Here is a 15,197-nt window from a genome sequence, read left to right on the forward strand (position 1 = left end):
AGCAGACTGTTCAATGAAAACTTGTTAGGTACTTGTGGTAAGCAGACTGTTCAATGAAAACTTGTTAAGTACCTGTGGTAGGCACTTGAAAAATGTCAAAATTGTAAACTTATTGAAGTTTTCATTGAACAAGTATAATTAATCATCAGAAGTAGAACAATTGTCAAATTCAAGAGTTTCATTTCTGGAACAATGTATGTAACAGATATCTTTTTTTAATCCTTGTAAATAAAAAGGAGTCTTTATGTTTTGTGTTGTATGTGACATTGAGTTAGGTTAAGATTTAAAAGAAATGCCTTCTGGAAAATCATACACGATGCCTTATTTAGACAGATTTTCCAGGCATTTAATGACATTTTTTTTAAAAGACTGAATTTAGTGTTTGTATTTTGATTCAGATGCATCTGAAATTTAGCTGTCTCATTGACATTAACTATATGTCACAGTATGCGTTTCATCACAGAATGACCTAATAATAAAAACACTAATATTTTTTGGAATGAGGAGGAAAAAGTGTGAAATTTCAATTTCTGTTCAAAAAAAGTTTGATAGCATTTCTCTTTTCATCTGTTGTAAATATGAAGTCTTAAGATATTTAAAGGAATTTTGATACATTTTCACCACATGTCATTTTGAAAAAGCATACAGTTTATCATTGCTTGTTTAGAGATCAGTATGGGTAAACATTACTGTTAAATTTTGTCAACTTTTTGTTCTCATACACTACCAAAAGTTTTTTAAAAATTGATATTTTTTTTTGGTAAAAGCAGATAAGCCTTTCTTTTTCCACCTGTCTAAAATATTGCTACAAAAATCTATTGGAGGCCCTATCATTTACATATATTGACATATCATTCAGTGGGATATTCCTATTTAAATGAATGCGACTGTTACAATTTCTGGATAAATGTGAAGCATTTCAAATTCCCTTAGATTGGTGATTTTTCTAATGGAATTATAGTGATCCTTGATAATTCACCCAGTTTTATCTCGTGCAAAGTAAATGTTCCTCTAAGAATAACATTTTGTTGGTATATTCATACTGCTTCTGGTTGAAGTTTCATGACTGGGTTTAATTATTTATTCTACAATAATGTCAACATACAATCTGATGAATGACCTTTAGGATCATTATATGGATTTAACCACCAGTTCCCATTTCTTGCTCTACTTTATATTCCTATTGCTTTACATTTCCTAAAACAAAAGAGTTTGATAGTCACACTTGTCAAGTGGTTTTATTCCAGTGGAGTGAACAAAATGTCTGGAGGAATTTTTCAGTAAAAGATCAAAATTAAAATTTTATAACATTGTTCCTTATTATTGTGTAGGGTGTTCGTCAACAAAATATTTTTTGGAAGCCATGTTCAAATTTTATAAGGACATTTGGATTGATTAGAAATTTTCAACATTATACGTTTTACTTCTCAATATATTGGTTCTTATTTTATTGTGTCCAATGTGCAACTTGTATGCTGTAGGTTCATTGGCACTGATTTTGTTTTGCCAAATTGTTACACGTTATCATTAAAACTTGTAGTTGAAATATTCTTTTTATTTTATGAAGCATTTAGATTCAATACATTATTCAGCTACTTTTCTTTCGTGTCATATATTTGTGTTTATGTTTTATCTATAGAAAAAGGCTCTACATTTTAAACAATTTTCTGGAGATACTTATTAAGGGGGAAATTTAAACATTTAATAAATAAGTTTCTTCAGTATTTTACATTCATATACTATGCATATGACTACTGTAAACCTAAAACCTTCTATGATTTTCAACATTGGAAATAATATTGTGTATGTTTATTTTACATATTTAATGTATTAAAATTTTGAGTGATCCAATGGTTTATAATTTTGACAGATTGAAAAAAAAAAAAATGGTGCTGAAAGATAAAAATATTGGAGAAGCTGTCACTTCTTAGAACAAACATTTTATGGATGGAAAGTATACTCCATAGACATAATTTCCCAAATTGATTCAACTTCGAGATTTGATATACCGGTACATGGAATAATGTCTATTTGTGTATTATTATTTCTGTCAGTCATAAATTAACAAAATGGAACCCATAAAGTTGCAACAAGAAGTAAATTTTCAAAATGTGCATCTTATGCATTTACTAGATACAGTAAAATTTATTTTGTATTAATAATACTAACAACTATTTTTCAAAATGTGAATCCGGTAAATTTCCTAAAAACAGATTGCCATTAACAATACATTATGATGAAAAGGTGTTGTATCAAAAATACCTTGTAATTGAATGTTTTATATTATAAAGGTAAAAATCATCTTTTTATTCAAAGTTTAAAATGAGCTTGTATAGTTCTAGAGTATAGCCATATTACTTTAATTTGTTATCCTGTTTGGTTGTCAACCTATAATAATAATAACCATAAAACACCATTTGAAAAACACAAAATTTACAGATAGATTCACCAACTTCATTGTAAATTTAGCATGTTATTTTTAAGTGAAATACTTGATGTGATAATTTTACAAATAAAGTAAGATAACTTGCTATTTGTCATCTAAAGTTATTTTTTTTTTTGCTTACAGTTTCCTTGAATCCGAGTTCTTTTAAACTAGTGTTTGACATTTTAGGGCCTTTTTTAGTAAGTCTATCTCCCATGTATGTACTGGTCAACAAAAAAGGCTTTCCAAACTTTTTGTTTGAGCATTCCTTGTGGGAGGTTTATGCAACCAAATGCTTGGGTGGCAGCAGGTTCATATGTTACTTTGTTTTTTGTCTCGCCTTGATGGAGACAAAAAGCCAAAGAAATGTCTGCTGTTTCCATCGGCAGCCCTGTCAATAATGTATTAATTTGTGATTAGGTCAATGATATTTGGTATGCAGTTGTATTAGCATTGTCACATCTCATTTCCATGGAGATAATTTTCCCCTGCCCCTTAGTCATAGTCTATTAAAAGACTGAAACTATTTATTTTACATGTATTATTTTGTGCTTAGGTTAGATATGGGCAATCACAAGTGGTAGGTCCATGGTATTTGGACAGCTTATTTCCTTGAATATTCTTTGGCCTCGCCCCTTCAGTCAAACTTGAGCTTTAAATCTTTACATCATCTCCAACAGGGGCTAGAACATTTTCTCATATCTAGGACAACGCACCGCCTAGCATTGAGCAGACATCTTATCCTCTCCTTTAACTATAGCCTTGCTTTACTCTGGCGCCTATCCCCTCCCCTTACTATAGCTATTAATAGACACATGCTAATCTGGTGGTGGAGCTAAATTGGTGTTTATTTAGAATATCAAAAGATAGATGTAACTGTTGCATGCCTCATCTTGTGAAGTGTGTGTCTTTTATAATGTCTATTGTCCTTGTCAATTGCTTGATTTTTCACTAATGAGTATTAGGGTAATGATGTTTGGGCATATATTCATCAGACCAGTTTATCTGACCTAAACCTCAGTTTATGGATCAGTGATTAAGTTTAAAGTTATGTGATTAGTAAGAAATATAAAGATGTGATATGATTGCTAATGAGACAACTTACCACAAGAGGCAGTTTAAGTTTAATTGTCTTTGTTTTCACCTTTTCCATTTAAGATTTATGGTTCTTGATTGCTGGACACATTAATTATTGTTGAATTCCAGATAATAAATTGGGAACCTTTGTTTTGAAATAGATTGAAGTTATGGACCACTAAAGTGACTTAACAAATTAATGGTCTTTCATTTGCTTTAGGTCAGGTATCTGTGCCCACTAAATCATCTCTCTAGTTGATTTATTTTTGGAATGATTATAGAGTGTATATGTCTTTCTGGCAGGGTTCATTTGATCCTGGTCCGTACCTCAGATACTTGCACAGTAGGTCAACTATATTAATAGATGTAAGATGTGGTATGAGTGCCAATGAGACAACTCTCCATCCAAGTCACAATTTATATAAGTAAAGCATTATAGGTCATAACACCGTTTTCAATACGGAGTCAACTTACACCGAACAGTAAGCTATAAATGGCACCAACAATGAGTAGCGTAAAACCATTCAAACAGGAAAACTAATCTATATAAAAACAAAAGCACACACTGAAATGTCTCACCTTCTTCAATAACCATTGATATTATGTTGAAACTAAACATTAACCAATTAACCATAAAAATGAGGTCAAGGTCAGATATACCAAGCCAAGCAGACATGTACAGTTTACGATCCTTCCATACAACAAATATCGTTGACCTATTGCTTATAGTTTAAGAAAAACAGACCAAAATACAAAAACTTTACACAGAGCAATGAACTTTGAAAATGAGGTCAAGGTCAAATAAAACCTGTGAGACTGACATGTAAATCATAAAATATTTCTGTACACCAAATATAATTGACCTATTACATTTAGTGTTAGAAAAAAAAGACAAAACTCAAAAACTTAACTTTGACCACTGAACCATGAAAATGAGGTCAAGGTCAGATGACACCTGGCAGATAGACATGTACACCTTACAATCATCATATACACCAAATATAGTAGACCTTTTGCATACAGTATAAGAAAAAAATCAGACAAAAAAATCGCCGAACCATGAAAATGAGGTTAAGGTAAAATGACACCTGCCAGTTGGACATGTGCACCTCACAATCCTTCCATACAACAAATATACTAGACCTATTGCTTATAGTATCTGAGATTTGGACTTAACCACCAAAATTTTACCTTGTTCACAGTATCCATAAAATAAGGTCAAGGTCAAGTGAAACTGTCTGACGGCATGAAGACCTTGCAAGGTACGCACATACCAAATATAGTTGTCCTATTACTCATAATAAGAAATTAACATAACGAAAACTCTTAAATTCTTTACAAGTAGTCACTGAACCATGAAAATGACTGGGTGTCAAGGACAATGGTCATATGACAGACAGAAACTTCGTAACATTGGGCATCTATATGCAAAGTATGAAACATCCAGGTCTTCCACCTTCTAAAATATAAAGTAAGTTAACGACGCCGCCGCCGCCGGATAACTATTCCTATGTCGAGCTTTCTGCAACTGAAGTCGCAAGCTCGACAAAAACGAGAAACCCTTACAATAACATTAACGGTACCAATTTTTCTGCACCAGATGCGCATTTCGACAAATAATGTCTCTTCAGTGATGCTCGTGGCCAAAATATGTAAAATCCAAAGCTTATATAAAAGATGTAGAGCTATAATCCAAAAGTTCCAACAAAGTATAGCCAAATCCATGAAAGGAATTAGAGCTTTGCATGAGGGAGACGATGCATTCAACATCAGGTTCCTGACTTGGGTACATCAGTCTTTCACCTCATCTGAATTGAGCATTGATAATGTTGATTTAATAAGATATTTGCAGTAAATTAGTAATCTTAAGGAATTTCAACATAAATAAAATTGAGAATGGAAATGGGTAATTGTCAAAGAGACAACAACCCGACCATAGAACAAACAACAGCAACAGGTCACCAACAGGTCTTCAATGCGGCGAGAAATTTCCGCACCCGGAGCCGTCCTTCAGCTGGCCCCCAAACAAATACATATATACTAGTTCAGTGATAATGAACGCCATACTAAACTCCAAACTGTACACAAGAAACTAAAATTAAAAATAATACACAAATAAAATCTATCATGATCAGTAATATTACAGACATTAAAGGTGGTCATAAAATCATCGTCATATTTGTCTTGTTTATTAAAAATAATTATGCATTTGTTTGAGATCTTTCTGTCAGTATGATTTTTGTTGAGCCTGCGAAAAAAGTCTCAAAAGCACAGGAGACAGCGATCCTACATTCCGTCGTCGTCGTCCACAATTATTCACTCTGTGGTAAAAGTTTTTGAAATTTTAATAACTAACTCAAACATTTGTTAAACTATCCTGGAATTTACCAAACTTGGACAGAAGCTTGTCTATAAAGATAGTATCCAGAAGTAATATTTGTAAAAAAATAACTTGAATCCTGTTATCCATATTTTACTTATAAATGGACTTAGTCTTTCTGCCAGTTAACAATACATTCACTCGGTGATTAAACTCGGTTTCTAAATTTTTAATAACTTTCTTAAACTATCCTGGATGTGTACCAAACTTGGACAGAAGATTGTTTATGATCAAAAGCTAATATCTAGAAGGAAATTTTGTTTAAAACTTGTACCTGTTTATTCCTATTTTACTTATAAATGGACTCCGGTTAATATAAACATTACATACAGCCTGCAGTTAAAGTTTTTTTTTAAACATTTATTAGATTCATAAACTATCCTGCATTTTTACCAGACTTAGACAGAAACTTCTTACGATCAAAAGATAGTATCGAGAGGAATATTTTTATTGATATTTTTACTCATTTTTGTAGATCATGCGATTAACAGCAAAAGTAGGCGAGACACTGGGTTCCGCGGAACCCTTACGAATTTTTACATATACTAGTAACTTGCAATATGTGGTTGTTGTTTTGGTGATGATTTCACGAAAGACACTAATTTCATGGTCACTTTCTCCTATAGGTGGGATATTTACAAAGGATGGAATAGTCATGCACATGGTCCGAGTACACAGTTATCGTCCCCCACGAATATAGTCCCTATAGTGTGGATAGTGTGTTACAAATGTACTTGCCAATTTTTTATACCCTTCCAAATTTATTTCTTCATGTCTAATAGAAAGTATGGGGATAAAATTACAGTGTGAAAAAAAAATGATTTTTGAATTTTAAAGTAAAGTAGTGATTTGGTCCAGCTGAAAAAGGTTAAACATGTGACACGAGTTGTTAAAGAGGGTTTGGATGGGGTTAAATGATTAAAGAATTAAACTGAATGAAGATTAGAGAATAACAGGCAAAAAAATGAAGATTAGAAAAAAAAAGGTTATTTTTTTGAAGATTTTGAAGAGTTAGAGAACAAAGGGGTTATTTTTTAGAATATTAGAGAAAAAAGGGGTGAAAATTAAATGTTTACAGAATAATAGACCCCTCCTCCTCCCCCTCCCCCATCCAGACCCTCTTTCAACGAACGAGAAAATGTACGAACTTAGTTTGCGGAAAGTCTTCAACAAGTCACAACCAGGGAAAAACTGTTCGTCTCCAGACAAAAATCTTACTGGTTAGTTTAGAAAAAATATAAGACATTAAATTTCTCCTTTCATATTATATTTCCCGCAAAATTTTAGTCGATTATGATTGCATGGGCGCAATTTGCTTGTAGTCGGCCTTCTCTACCTATAACTGAGCCTGGGGTCTTGGCTCACTAATTGCTAACGCTCCCAGTACCCTATTGATGAAGTATAAAGATTAGACCAGGATGCTAGGCTACATCATATCAATCAATCGATTGGCGTATTTGGATTTTAATCATCTTCTGACTATGTAACTCGGTGGCTGGTCATACTGGATTCGACATGACTTCATTTTACAACGATTACCAAAATTTATTTTGGAAAAATATGAAATAAGATACGTTATTCTCCCAATTTTCCATATATCTCAAAACTGTCAGACACCTTCTTCTAGAAGTTATTGCTCTTTTAAAAAAGACAAATTTTACCATTATTCTTCATTTTAGCCTATTACCTTGAAAACTATGATAGATGGAGAAATTCAAAATGCAAAAATGATCAGCAAGCCACAGCATCTGCAATCACTGCACAACCTATTTGCTACAGTTATCATATACCAAAAGGCAGAAGACCCCTATATTACTACATGTACTAGTATATTGGATATATATTTGTTCCTTGCAACGTATACACGAAGATACTTTATACATCATCGGAATATTTAACAAAAATAATTTTATAATAAAATGTCACGCGGTATCTCAATCTGTACCCATAAGTACTATATATACCATGGTTATTACGAGTTAACATATTTAAACAAACGAATCCGAAGGATGAGTTTGTTTAAATATGTTAATGAGTAAGACACATGGTATATAAAATGTGTAATATAAATAAAATGATTGACAGCTTCAAGACCTTCAACTAATATTGGAAATTGATCACGTTACAGTTTTATCCAATGAAATGGAAGCTCGCGCAAGTCAGTCACTTTTGCGCTTCATGTATGAATTTGCAGAAAGTAAAGAAAATGTCGGATTTTAGTTTTGCGCCCCGTGTATGATTGAAGGCGCAGGTAATTTCATAATGTCATCAGACTGAGGTAAACAAAAATGGCGAATTCCACGACAAGGATTAAATAATTATTCTAATGACGGTAAGAATTGTTTTTTTTTGTTTTCAATGTATCATACAAATTAATCATATTTTACAGAATTTTCATCTAATTGAAAAATGCTTTTCTTCCGTTATTTTATTAGATTATTTATTAAAACACAATTTTAATGATACAACAATATTTTAACAGTGGCGGATCCAGGGGCGTAGATAGTGTACGTCCCCTTATCATGTTTTTTTTTCACAGATATTTGTAGCCGATATTTATTCCTTTTTGTATAGATATCCCCCTTTTTAAATCGAAATTTAATTGCATTTTCGCAAAGGAAATGATAGTTTTACATTTTATTTTTTTCAAAACTGAAAGAAGAAACATTTAGTAATTGTTTCCAAAATTAAGGAAATTCGTAACAATCCTATATAGTTTGAAAAGGGTTTCTTGAAATGTGGTACACATATTAATTTATTGCCTTTTCTTATAAAATGAAAACAAATGAAGATCTTGACCTTTTAGTATGTTTTACAGCTTCCTAAATATTTTAGAGGCGGATACATTTAAAAAAAAAGGTGGAGCTTCAGCCATGGAATAACATGAAAATGAATATGTTATACCAGAGACATATAATACATTGTATTATATGTCTCTGGTTATACCATGGCTGAAGCTCCGCCTTTTTTCCTTTGGATTCTAGTCGAGTTGCATATTTAATTAGCAAAGTATGGTACAACATAAATTTGCATATAATATACCATGGTTTTCCCTCACCACACTTTTTAAGCAAATTATTTCATAAAAACATCAAAGGAAAAAAATCCAATTTATGTTACAAAAGTTTGTTATTCCAATTACTAAGAGAATACTTTACCACCAGTCTTTATTAATGTATAAAACAAAACATGTACTGGCACCAAAATATTTATCCAATGTTATTGTACAAATAGTAAATCGTACAATACTCGACTTTCATCATCGGATAATTTCATTGTCTCTAAATCAAATACAGAATTATACAAATTAAGTTTTTCTTTTAGTGGTCCAAAAGTGTGGAATTCATTATCGACCCATTATCCAGTGAAATTAAAAAATCAAAAAGTATATCTGCTTTCAAATACTCTTACAAGTCATTATATTTTTAAAAGTGTTAAATTTATAAGGTAAGCCACAATGTCATGAATGTATTATACTGTAGGTGGTTTTTGTTCAGGGGATGTGTACTGGAATCAGGTTTATTATTACTGAGTTGAATTGGATTTGAAGTAGAAAGTAAAATCACAAAAATAGGCTGAACTCAGAGGAAAATCAATTCGGAAAGTTCATAATCACATGGCAAAATCAAATAACAAAACGCATCAAAAACGAATGGACAAGAACTGTCATTTCAAACAGTAGATTTCAGTAATTGTGATTCTTTGCATGTTTGGGTCGAGACATAATTAAGTGTCGAATCTATCTTTTATTCAGAGAAAAATCCAACGGAATTAACCGAAGCCCTCCGAACTTTCTTTTAACACGCACTTGCACAAGGAGAAGGAGCGTTTTTTTGCAGCACAAACAAAAAGACCTAAAATACACAATGGGAGACCGAAGAGATGACCCTGGGTAAGAACAGTTAAATATTATCAACCATTTTATTTTATAACGTACGGTTATAACAATTATTACATTTTTAATTCAGCATTTAAACGTGAAATTAAAACTAAAGGATAAACCACGTGCTCATCCGGGATCTCCATGGATTGAAATTTAAAGATGGAGGAACTCTCACCATGATAAAAACCCGCGTCTACGGCGTGGCGTGTTTTTTTCATTCCATCATTTTGAAAGGAAGTTTAAATCAACTAATTTTGAGTTTTTGTAGACGTGAATGTATATTATGTCTTATCTATATATGGAACGGGTCCTTTGCAAAAATTTAAGCTGTAAATTAGTATCAAGATGTCGCAAATCGTAACACATCAAAGAGAAGGGTAGACTCCCGAATGTGTAACATAGTCGTATAGCTAATTTCTTGCAATAATTATGTATCAAAATTTTGATATTCTCTTTTCTTTTCAGCAAATTTTTTGTTGGAAACCTTAGCTGGGATACAGATAATGGTAAGATAAAATAACCAAACTAAACATTTATGAGGGGGGTTAGGAGGGGTCCTGATCCCGAAATCCCGGGCTTAAAAACACGATATCCCGAAATCCCGGGCTAAAAAACACGAAATCCTGAGGTCCCGAAATTCGAAAAATAGAATTCCCGGATCCCGAAAGTGTGAATCCCGAAATCACGAGCTTAAAAATACCCGATCCCGGAGTCCCGATAAAGGTCCTATCCTCCCTCATTGATGAAATGTTACTGTAGCTTCAATGTACATATCTTTAAAATTGTTTGAAGTCTGAACTGCATTTTCAAGAGAAACCTTTGTCCAAATAGTATTTGTAATGGGATGGGGAGAGAAACCTATAAATTAATCGATGATATTGTAACAAATACAACAAAAATGGCTGTATTTAAAGCTCAAAACCTAGATTGGAGTACAGACAGTCCTGTCCAATTGGAAAGTTTAAAAATAAAAGGCTTGGCCTCCATTTAAAAGTTGGATAGCGAAAAAAAAGTAGACAGACCTGTGCAATTGAAAAGTTTTGAAAAGGCTTGGCATCCATGTAAAAGTTGACTGCAAAAAAACAGTTGATGAGCATTTATTCGTTCCAGCAGGTGTACAATATAATAACTTTGGTGTTGGATTTATTAGAAAGAGTAAAAATGCTGAACACTATCTGACATGCATTACTGACTTTAAATATTTATTATTTTAATAACCTTATTTGCTACAAAAAAAAATCAGCTCAAAATTTTATTGAAACACTAAATAGCCAAATATATATTGACTAAATAATTTGTGTTATGTTGTTTAATCGAGACGGGTTACAGATAAAGTTTGATTTTTTTTCTATTATTATTTTGTGCCGAGTACCTTGAATTTAAATGAAAACTGAAATAATTGGTTTTCTACACTTTTGTCATGCTTGAAGATAATGACTTGATATTTGTTATAAAGTTTACAGGAAGTAATTTGATCAAGTACAATAAGGAAGGGAATTATGTGTTGCCATGCAAAACTCGGAACACTTGTTAATGTTTAGTTCACAAGATGCATCAGCTGACGCATGTATTATAACATAATTTTGCAAATTATTTTTTGTTTTATGCAGACAGCTTATGGAACTACTTCAGTCAGTATGGACAGCTCTCAGATGCTGTTGTTATCATGGACAGAGAAACTGGAAGGTCCAGAGGTTTTGGTTTTGTGACATTCAGAGATCCAAAATGTGTGGATGAAGTATTACACCAACAACAACACGAGATTGATGGCAGACAGGTAAAAAATTAGTTTCTTTTCCCAACATTAACATTCTGCCAATTACTTAAAATCCAGAAATGATTTAAGCAAATTCTCCTCGTTATATTCATACTAAGAATCTTAAAATAATTTAAAAAAATACATTTGAACCATGTTTTCTTATGAAACACAAATGTTTGGGTTTAATATTTGTTCCATCGTCCTAGTTAAATGTGTTAATTAATTATGCATTTGCATATGTTTTGATATTTGGTCACCATAATTAGTTTTCATTTGAGATTTTTTGCGACATACAGTTAAATTGTATTGAAAAAAAATCCCAAATGCAAACTAGTAATTGGTGAAAAAATGTAACATAAAAGCAAAAGAATATAATTGACTTGGCAGCTTGTGAATGGATTTGATAGCAGACAAAATAAACGATAAATTCCTATTATTTAGGTGCTCTCCTAAAGGAGTAAATGCCTGTTGCAGAGGACAGAGCAAGAACAGGGCATGAGGTGGAAAGCTTTCTTTATGTATAAGCTTAACAGCAACACCTCAATAAATGTACAGAGTGATGGGTAAAGGTTATGTTAATTTAGATGTGTGGACTTGACTGAATAAAACTTGGCTGTTTACACTTCAGAAATTCTATCGCATTAAAGTTAACTCCCAGCTCCTGTTCATTTGGTTTAATTGGGTAAAAGTCTGTTGTGATGATACACAAGAAGTTTGACAAATAATGTAAACATTTTATAGATCAGTTTTATTCTTGGATAATTATAAATAAGTGAAACTAATTCTCCCACCATAATACAATAATTTTTGTAAGTTTGCACATAATTAAGGTTATGACTTGCTTCTCTGACAATTAAGTAGGAGAAATTAACATTTTACAGTGAAACCTCGTATGTATAAGGATGAAATTAATTATCAAAGGAAGTGTGATTGAAATGTCTTGCTGCTCTAAAATGGTAAGAAGTTTTAACTGGCGCAAGATCCTGAATTTTTTCTCTGCTCATTTTGGGTGAGCACACTCTATTGAATACATTTTCTTTTTGAAAAAGCTTTGATGTTTGTCTGGCATTGGCCATCTTTTGTACTTTATTTTTGGAAATGAAATCAGTTTAACAAGCAAGGGTGATTTTTATTTGATACATTTAGCACCAAGCTTTGATAGCTATATATATAGTCTGAAACCTTGACTATTCTCATTGTTTAAAACTTTCAAGGACCAGAATTCAAATTCTTCAAGAAATTGTTTGAAATTATTGCGAAGTTGCTATAGTATCATTGAATCGATGAACTCTTTCGGCAAAGATGATATTGGAAATTTTCTGTTCCCAAGATACATGTAGGATTAAAGCAAAATTTCATCAAATGCAAAAAATAATTTTTGTGAGGGTGAACTAATGATAAGATAATAAGGTTTCATTGTGTATTTTTCAGTCAGACAATCAAGATATAATTTATGAAGTTTCTATCAACATCACTTCAAGCAAAAGTTCCAAGTGTAGAGAAATAGAGTTATTCATATCAAGTCCGAAATTTTCATTGTTTTGACATTATTTAATTTGTTTTTTTTTCCTTTCTTGCAGATCAGTGCCAAACCTTGCAACAGCCGATAGACTGTTTATGGAAGTGGAAAAAACAAACTTAAAATCATGTGTATTGACACCAAACTTGTGGTGTATATAAATCTCTATGATTTGTAACTATGTGTCATTTGTTGTCTTGAAAATTCCATTTGTTTTTAAATATGAAAACTTCTCATTTTATACCATTGCATTGTGCACTTTGTAACAGAAAAAAAGTTACAACAATTATTGTTTGAACATTGGAGCAAAGTAAATCGTGTATCCAATCATAAAATTTATTAAAAATGTTAAAAAAACAGCATTAATTTCATGTATTTAAATTGATAGCAGTCTTCAGAAGAAGTAAATTATATAAAGTCTTTAAAAAACTATTGTTATTTGTATTGCCAGGTGTAAGGCATGGGACTCTACCGTTTTATCTGATTTTGTCTTTGAGGTGGAATCAGAAACCGAAGTATTGCTTTTCTTTTGGTGAACGATCTTGTATAACATTGCAGTACTAACATGTTTATGGGCATTGTTTTCTGGTCTGTGCTTCAGGGTAAAGGTTTTGGTCAAGACAGTTTTCCATGAAGTCCAATCAACCTGAAACTTAGTACACACGTTCTTTATGATATAATCTTTCTAATTTTAATGCCATGACATTGTGGATATGGCATCCGTGTTCTTAAGACAATATTTTGAGGCCAAGGTCCATTCACTTGCCATGTCTAAAATAAATATTTCAAGGTTTATCACTAGTCTACTTTTAAGATGCATAAAAAAAGTTTATTTAATCATCAATATAGACAAAATCCTATCCATAATTGTCCCAGAAATTTACCAGTGAAATGTATAAAGGAAGATGTGGTAGAGGGCCACTGATATAGAAATTTGCAAGGTGCAAGAATTGAATGTGTGGACAATTCATGGATAGGATTTAGCATATATTGATGATTAAATAAACTTTTTTATGCATTTCGATTTTATGATGCCATTGTTAAATTAATCTTGTAAAATGTGGAGTTGTCATCCTTTTCTTGCAAAGTCTGTTTTATAGGAACATCTAACAAAAGATTGGTTGCTATCAAGTTTACTTTTTCATGACCTTTTTGGTAAATTTCCTTTCTATGATTCGACTGTAGCGGATGGGGCATTTAGTTTTATTCTCGTCTATGTCTCAAATGTGGTGAAACTTATTAACAAAATGCTTATAACCCCTTGACATGGATCAAGTTAAATTTTTGTTTTATCACATCTATATGCTAGCAGGAGCATAATTTTTGTCGCATGGACCGCCTTGACGCTTAAAGCTCAATTATTTTTACATTTCAGTTTGATTCTGTGAGTTTGTAGAGAAAAACATTGTAAGCTGTAAAGCAATTAAACAAGCTTAATTGCTAAGAATTGCGGTTAAACGTGAAAAGACATTCCAGTTTTTTTTATGTTTGATTGCCAATGAGAACCCTCTACAAGAGATTGAATGACACAAAAATCATAAATGGTCACCGTTTGACCTTCAACAATGAGCAAAGCCCATATATCATAGTCATAGACCAGAACTAGGTCTAATTTGTGAATGGAAAAAAGGCAAGATTTATCAGATGGATACAACAAAACAATTTAAATTGGGTGGCGTTACTTGTTTACAAATGGCAAAGATGTTGAATCATTCATTGCTTTTCTCCAACTTTAGTTGACCTAAATGCTTGTGCATCTGCAAATTAGAATTAAGTTTTACTAGCATCATTGACTGATTTTGAGTTCTGCCTCCTTATATTGGTATATTAAGGGGACCCGTTCCCCATTTACTTTATTTGCTGCTTACGTGCAAGCAATTTCTTTCTAATAGTTGTGAATTATATCTTGTCATTGGCCAATCTTGGAAAAAGAATGAATGGTGTATGGTTCAACGAGACCAAGTCTGTACATTTACACTACAAAATAGGGACACTATTGCTATACTATATCTGAAAGTCAGTCAGCAATACAAGACGAGTTCTTAAAATAAGATTTAGCCCCTATTACAGCCTTTATTTTTATGCCCCACCTACGATAGTAGAGGGGCATTATGTTTTCTGGTCTGTACTTCGTCTATGCGTCCGTTCAGGTTA

The 15,197-nt window shown here is 32.2% G+C and overlaps 1 protein-coding gene across 1 annotated transcript; it reads left to right on the forward strand.

Annotated features, from left to right (window-relative positions):
- Window positions 1–9,636: 9,636 nt before the first annotated feature.
- Window positions 9,637–13,472, forward strand: LOC143079774 (DAZ-associated protein 1-like). The gene is made up of 4 exons (XM_076255353.1): window positions 9,637–9,774; window positions 10,231–10,271; window positions 11,376–11,542; window positions 13,105–13,472. Exons 1-4 carry the CDS (start codon window positions 9,749–9,751, stop codon window positions 13,132–13,134), a joined length of 264 nt encoding a protein of 87 aa, XP_076111468.1. The 5' UTR covers window positions 9,637–9,748; the 3' UTR covers window positions 13,135–13,472.
- Window positions 13,473–15,197: the final 1,725 nt, after the last annotated feature.

This window comes from Mytilus galloprovincialis, chromosome 6, assembly GCF_965363235.1.
Source record: "Mytilus galloprovincialis chromosome 6, xbMytGall1.hap1.1, whole genome shotgun sequence".
Taxonomy (NCBI): domain Eukaryota; kingdom Metazoa; phylum Mollusca; class Bivalvia; order Mytilida; family Mytilidae; genus Mytilus; species Mytilus galloprovincialis.

Excerpts from the sequence above, each read along its gene's own strand:
- LOC143079774 (XM_076255353.1), top strand. The coding sequence starts at position 9,749 with ATGGGAGACCGAAGAGATGACCCTGG. Across the intron at positions 10,272-11,375 it reads TAGCTGGGATACAGATAATG|ACAGCTTATGGAACTACTTC; the intron begins GTAAGATAAAAT and ends TGTTTTATGCAG. Across the intron at positions 11,543-13,104 it reads ACGAGATTGATGGCAGACAG|ATCAGTGCCAAACCTTGCAA; the intron begins GTAAAAAATTAG and ends CCTTTCTTGCAG.